The following is a 7,308-nucleotide window of genomic DNA, read 5'->3' as shown; positions in this document are numbered from 1 at the left end:
AGAAACTTAACCCCCCCCGTCCCAATTTTTCACACTTGCTGTCTGGTCACCCTAGTTAGGCACCTGGGCTCCCTTTACAGCAGATGGGGAGAGACAGGCTCCTAGGAATGCAATCCACAAAGCCGGCATATCTAAACTGCCTGGCAAGCCGCCTAACCTCATCAAAGGGCAATGCCAAGGAGCGGGGTGTGTGCTAAGCCTATCTCCGCTTAGCCTTTCACACAGAAGAATCCAGCAGCTGGAGTCAGGCAGCTTAGGTGCAGTAGGTATGTTTTCAAGGGCAGCTGCCTCACTCCATACAAAACAGCAGGAGGAGGTAGTGGCAGTGGTGCTACACTCCTTATAGGCTTTAGCCTAGTGGCTAGAGGACCTCCCCTGAGAGGTGGGGGGACAGACCCTTGATCAAATCCCCCCGCCTGTTGCTGTGGGTGGTATGATTCTGGATCTCCCACTTCCCAGGTAAGTACTCTAACCAGTGGACTAAACATTATAAGGTGGGCACAACTTTTTCCTCCAACGGGATTTTGAATGGGACTTGATCTACTAGATAGCCTCTATCGTTGCCAATTTTGGTTGGATTATTTTTGGAGGACTGAATTACGACTTTTCAGCACTTACAGTTAGCAATACTGCACATCTCACGGGTATGTTCTTTTTGGGCTGAGTCTAGCTGCAGTGCAGAGATGAAGCAAGAGAACTTTTTGAGCTTCACCAATGAAACAACCCTGCCAGCTCTTTTCTAATAGGTCTGTTTTTATAGACATAATTAGGACAGGAGTCAGCAAATCTGCAGTTGCAATGGTAGACAAATCTTATAAAAATTTCTAGCCTTATCAGCATTTGAATTCTCTACATCTGTAGTTTCTCTATTAAGCTATACTATTTCCCTCATGTTCTGCAGCCAAGGCTGTGCTAGGGAATTAATTTAAAAACACGGTTCTGGGACCCATTACTAGCATTAGCTAAGGGAGTTCCGACAGCTCAAGTGGTAGAAGCCTGTGTTTTTGTAGCTGAAGTACCAGGTTACTTAGTCCCAGCTGCCCAGGTTAATGTGCATTATTAATATAATTGTTTCTGTTGCTTGCAGCAAATTAATTTAGCACACTGGGACCCACTGAGGCATTTAACAAGTACATGCATTTGTATATTTTATATAAAATCCTTGTATTAAAAGCAGTTATAGGCTGACTCCAAGGGATATATACTCCCCTGCCCCAATGGAGATCACATATGAATTCCTGTTCATAGGCTACAAGGAGTCCAGTGGCACCTTAAAGAGTAACAGATTTATTTGGGCATGAGTTTTCATGGGTAAAAAACCCACTTCTTCAGATGTTCCTAGGCTTAGAGCCTTGTGGAGAGAGCAGTATGCTCAACTCCCTATCACTCTGAAGTGATATCCTCCTCTGGCCAAGACACAAAAACAGTTTAACCGGCTTTTCTACAAGCAGTGCTGTCCAGTCCTCAGATGGAGAGTCATCATGCCAGGGCACCTGAGAGCAAAGCAGGAATGATGAATGAGGGGCAAAGTTGAAGAGGCCCCAGTACCCAGTTGGCCTCTGAATGAAAGCATGAGAAAGAGAAAGAGAAAAAAAGAACGGAGTGTCTACTGTGTGGTATCTGTTATCTGCATTGCCTTTCTCCTAGCATGTAATTAACTATATTAATACAATTTGTTTCCTCCCTGCCATAAAAAATACATACCTGGTTTCCTGTTTCATAATTAATCCTCAGATATGGTGCCATATGGAGAGGTTGCGGTAGCTTTTAAAAGCTGAAAGCAAAAACAAACATTGATGTGCAGATATTATTTTTAAATTATGTGTAGGCCCCTACCAAATTCCCAGCCATGAAAAAAGTGCCACAGACTCTAATATATGGTCTCCCCTGTGAAATCTGGCTATTGTAAGTGGGTTGTAGTATTGCCACTCTTACTTCTGAGTTGCCTTCAGAGCTGGGCAGCCGGAGAGCGGTGGCTACTGTCCTGGAACCCAGCTCTGAAGGCATCATTTGTGGGGTGGGGAGGCAGAGCTAGCCTTATGGGTGGGCAACATGGGCAATCACCTAGTGATCACACCATCCCCACCCGATACACACAGCCAGTTCAAGGCTTCTTTAACACCCCTGCTCTCCCCCTGAGCTCTGGGTGTGGGGGAGGCACCCCAGCCAGGCGCTCCTACAAGGCTCCAGCTGCTAGTTCCAGCTGGGCTGCAGGGGGGCAGGGGAAGAGTAAGTCTTGCATGAGCTGCTCCCAGGGCCAGGTCAGACCTACTTCCAGCAGCAGCACAGAAGTAAGGGTGGCAGTACCATACCATGCCACCCTCATGTCCATGCTGCTGTTGGCAGCAGCGTTCGCTGTCGAGCTGGGTGCTCAGCCAGCAGCCACCGCTCTCTGACCACCCAGCTTTGATGGCAGTGCTGCTGCCAACAGTGGTGCAGAAATAAAAGTGGCAATACCACAACTCCCCTACAATAGCCTTGGGACCTTTTGGATCAGGATCCCCACAGTTACACCACCATGAAATTTCAAATTTTTGAAATCCTATGACTATGAAATTTATTAAAGTGGACTGTGAATTTGGGACAGCCCTAATTACAGGTGATGCCTAAGTGGGGCATTTCTATAGTATTTGTGACCTGAATATAGCCAGTCAGGCTGCTCGCATTGTGACTATTCAGTGTCTAGTATGTTCCTGAGACAACCCACAGCTCAGACCTATCAATTAACGGCTAGGCATCTCCCTTTTTTACAACCTAGACTTTGCCCCCTCTGCATATATTGATATTTCCAGGTTCATTATTTCTACAATGCTTTAGGCTTTTAAAGAAGAGAGTCTCAGCAATGACTAACCCATTCAACATTGCCTGTTTCTAACCCAGCTCAACAGAGTAAGTAAAACAGCAGATAAGTTAATTTAATACTTTCTTCTTTTTCTTGGGTAGAGGTTTCTTAGTGGTGGAAGTGTGACAGTCAAGACAGCGACTGGTTTAACTTGATAATATGGAGTTTCACATGCCACAAGGAGAGAAGTAAAGAATAGTAGTTTTCTTCCTTTATATGCATTTCTTATAGTATCAGAGAACAATGTTTGGCTTTAAGATGTTTAATGTATGTTTTAGTGTCTAAACAGATTTATCTATTTCAGAGGTGATTAGAATAAGGGAGTTGAAACGTCTGTTTTCTCTCTGTTAGTTCATAGGCCCAATTCTGATTTTTTGACACCAGTGTAAAGTCAGGAATAACTCCTTACAAGCCAATGGAGTTGCACCATGGTAAAATAGGTACGAGTGATAGCAGAATCAGGCCCTATGAATCTGAGTTGAAATAATCTGCTTTACCATTTCATAGAAATGGAGCACAGGAAAGTGTAGTATCCTGAATCAAACCCCTACTTTGCTCCTGACCTGGTCTTTGCCTCTCTTTTTAGGATCTTTCTTTCAACGTCAAAAGATTCTGTTTCAGGTTTTTGCATTAGGGCTGGACAATTCACTGGAAGTTTAGTTTTAGGTGGACATCCATGTAAGTAAAATGTATTCAGTAAACCAGCTAATGCTGTCATATTGGGTTTCTAGAACAAGTGACCCACCTGTAAGCGACTCCTTTCCAAATCTGCTTTAAAACCACTATTCATATTTGATATCAAGTCCAAACTCACCCTCTTTCTGGAATCTGATTTTGTGAACTAAATATAAAGATTAGACCAAACCTTCACTCCACCTTTGACTGCTCTTAAGTATCCCTTTAGAACTGCCGAATCACATCCCAGAAATCCTCTCCCCTAGATAGCCACTGCCACCTCGTTTATATCCAGGTGGCTAATGAGCCACTTCTTAGATGAGTCAACAGATTACCCTTTCTCCTTGATCAATGTTAATAGAGTAAGAGGTTTCAAGCTAATCCAGCTACATACACCATCTATTCCTTCTCTTGGCTGGTCACCGCTGCCTCTCTCTATTCAGCATGACATTTGTGTGTGTGTTGAATAACACATGTACAGTTTAGTTGACAAATTGGTTTGAAATCTATTTTAAAGAACAGCACGAGTGTATGTAAACACAGTCCTTTCATTTCCAAGTAGTTAATAGTTACCTTAAGTGTGGCTTAGCGGATGGAGCAGTAGCACAAGATCTTTGTTCAGTCTTAGCTCTGCTGGTAGCATGCTGGGAGGCCATGGGAAAGATATTTCACTTCTCTTTGCCTTTGTTTCCCCATCTGTAAAATGGGTATGATACTTATCTCCTTTGCCAGGCACTTTGAAAGCTACTGATGAAAAACAATATAAGATTTACATATTATTGGATTGTAGAGTAGAAATTTCTCACGAGTTCAGAGACTGCTCTCAGTTGGAGCAGAGGAATGTGCGGGAACAGTTCACACATTTGGGTTTACCACAAAGAGGGGTTTTCCAGGTTGCGTACCCAGCAGTGAAAAGCTCAGCCTTGTAAACTGAATGACTATCTGGGATTTATTAACAATCACTTCTGACAGTTACCATTAATTTCTGGAGACAGATGAATTGGTTCAGGATTCTATCCATTAGCTCTCTATGTTAGCACAAGAGATAGTTGGAGGGCTAGTAAAGGCAATGATAACCTATAGTGCTTTTTATTCAGAAGGACCCCAAAGCATATTAGAAACAGATTTACAAGGACCACTTAACCCACCATAGCAGTACAAACACCGACAGTGGAGCACAGTAGATGTTTTACAGTGTGCAGCAACATGACGCAAAACTACAGAACAAGCAGTTTAGAAGAATACGATCCAATGAAAGTTGAGAAAATTGGCTAGGTCAGCATGAGAGATAGGCTTGGCATGCCTTGACTTTCTCCACCTGATAGGAATTACCCCAGTAGGACAAGCCAATCGTCCATAGTCCATTGCTCTGTCTCCTTCAGTTGCCAGTGTCAGATGCTGTTGAGGAAGGTATAACTCCTTCAGTACACTTTGTTGTATGTTAATAGACCAAGGTGTGTGTGGGGGGGGGGATGAGGGGGTGGAGAATTTTTTTTCTCATCCTGGAGCCAGTGACTACCTTATGCTTGAAGCATGGGAGCTGAGAATCCTTGTAATTTTCCCATTCATTCTGGTATAATTAAATGGTGACCCCAGAAGTTTTTACATGTTGATTCCTCCCCATGTTCTCAGAACATCCTGGACCTTCAAACCACACTGCCTAGGACTAAGTTATGAGAATCAAAGCCTGCTTGTTGTCCCATTACTCCAGACTCTTTTTGTTTGTTTCTTTTCCAAAAAAGCAGTTGCCTGCTCCTGAAGAGCCTTTACCTCGAGCTGGGATGGAATCTTGTCGGCAACTGCTGCCTCAGTCTCTGTTTTTCCTTCATTTGCTGCTGCTGCCCATCTTTGCTGAAGGTGCCACCAGAGTCTATTACCTGGGTATCTGTGAGGTGGAATGGAATTATGCTCCAACAGGGAAGAACATAATCACAGGCCGAAGCATTAAAGATGACCCGTATGTTTAACAACTATAAGTATTTGAGTCTAAAAAAAAGCAAATGGCTCCAGAGGTTTATGCAAGAAGTTTTATTTAGCAAGCAGTTGATGTTGTCACATATCTGATCTTTATTGGCTTAATGGTTAACCTGTTTTTATCGTAGGAACATAGAAATTATTGCATTGGGATAGGCCAATGATCAATGTAGTCCAATATACATTGACCAATTCCAGATGCTTCTGAGGAAAGTGCAAACCCTTTAGAATGCACCTTATTGCACGATGCTGTATCATAGGATTTATTTCTTGCTGACCCTAGCAGGTGATCTGTTTATGTGCCTTGAAGCCTGAGAATTTTATACCATTATGTACACTGGCGGTTAGAACTGATCAAAAATGTATTGTGACAAAAAAATACCTTTTTGATTAAGTGGAATTTTTTGCAAGAAAGCTTATGTTTTCATCAAAAATGTTCAGCATTTTGTTGAAAACCCAACAGCCTGAAAACTGAGAAAAAATTGGTTTTTGGTAATAAAAAAACCACCATATTTGGTTTCTGGTTTTCGAAAGCAAAAAAATAAACCAAACCAAACCAAGTCTTTTAAATCACAACTTAAGAAAAATTCTGAAAAAACATTCTCTGAAAATGAAAATTGTGCATTTCCTGTTGAAATTTTTCATGGTAAATAAAATCCATTTCCTGGTGCTACACTGTCACCATGAATTCTTTGTACAATTGGATCACTTATTTAAAAAAGCATATAGCAGAAATAGAAATGGTTCAGAGAAAGGCAACAAAAATGATCAGAGGCCTGGAAAGATTTTCATATATGGAGATATTTAATACGTTGGGACTATTTAGTTTATAAAGAAGACAAATAAGTGGGGACATAATGGAAAATACATATAAAATAATGAATATTTTAGAGAGGGTAAATCTTTTGTTTCTATTCACCTTCTCTCATAATAATACAGGAACAAAGAGACAGTCACTGAGATTAAACATAGAATTAGTCTGTGGAACTCATTTCTACAGGGAAATAAATAATAAAACTAGTTAAAATTTTTTGAAGGAAAAGTTTTTTAGTTGAAAATATGGCCTAGGTTTGAAAATGAAACCAAATTTGCAATAAACAGATTTTTTTCTATAACTATTTAGATCACACATGCATCAGGCTGGCAAAATGTCAATATTTTTCAGACACATTTTGAATTTTTTTTGGGGGGGAGGGGGATAAAATAAATCACAAAAACTACTGAAAGAGCGTCAGGGCTTTTCATTTTGAATTGGAAACAGCTTCAACCTTTTGAGAGAGAGAGAGAAAGTGTATATATGTGTGTGTGTCTGTGTTTTTTGCCAGGTGACCTTGGGCATGTCCCTTTCCCTCCCTGGGCCTCTAAAACAAGGATAATGATACCAACCTCCTTCATAAAGCACTTTGAGATGAAAAGTGCTAAATAAGAGCTACCACTTATTACACTATATTATATAATATTTATAAGATTTCATAAAATGTAAGTTCTCTTATCCCTTTTTAAAACATCTGCTCTGGCCCTGCTACATAGAAGAGCTGGCTGTAGGAGTGACTCTGGATGTGGTGCAGCTCTGAGCTGCATACCTACAGCTCCACCCTGCTCTGTTACAGTGAGTGACAAAGTTCGGGGTTGACTTCAGAGGTACAGCACTGAGCCCATACAGAACAGTTTTTCTATTTGCCCATGTGCCAGGACTATTTTTATTGCTGCAGCAATGATGACGCCTAGGAAAAAATATCTTCACCGTCCATGACCTGACACATTAGTACTTGAGTCAAGATTCACCTATCATCTAGTAGGAAAGGAAAGAAAAAAAA

General features: G+C 41.4%; 1 protein-coding gene across 3 annotated transcripts in view; it reads left to right on the top strand.

Moving 5' to 3' along the window:
* HEPH (hephaestin) overlaps positions 1-7,308 on the top strand; it is a 33,393-nt gene that overhangs the window by 725 nt on the left and 25,360 nt on the right. Inside the window, exons 1-3 of one of the 3 annotated variants that reach the window (XM_030574773.1) lie at positions 92-266; positions 2,818-2,889; positions 5,260-5,474. In XM_030574773.1, coding sequence (XP_030430633.1) covers positions 5,299-5,474 — 176 coding nt within the window. In that variant the 5' untranslated portion in view covers positions 92-266; positions 2,818-2,889; positions 5,260-5,298. Of the gene's footprint in view, positions 1-91; positions 267-2,737; positions 2,890-5,259; positions 5,475-7,308 lie in introns of those variants that run through there. The other 2 variants (XM_030574771.1, XM_030574772.1) reach the window with 2 other exon arrangements.

The sequence above is a fragment of the Gopherus evgoodei genome, chromosome 9, assembly GCF_007399415.2.
Source record: "Gopherus evgoodei ecotype Sinaloan lineage chromosome 9, rGopEvg1_v1.p, whole genome shotgun sequence".
NCBI classification, from domain to species: Eukaryota; Metazoa; Chordata; order Testudines; family Testudinidae; genus Gopherus; species Gopherus evgoodei.
Note: the sequence above shows the minus strand (reverse complement) of the source record. Positions and strands in the feature narration are given on the sequence as shown.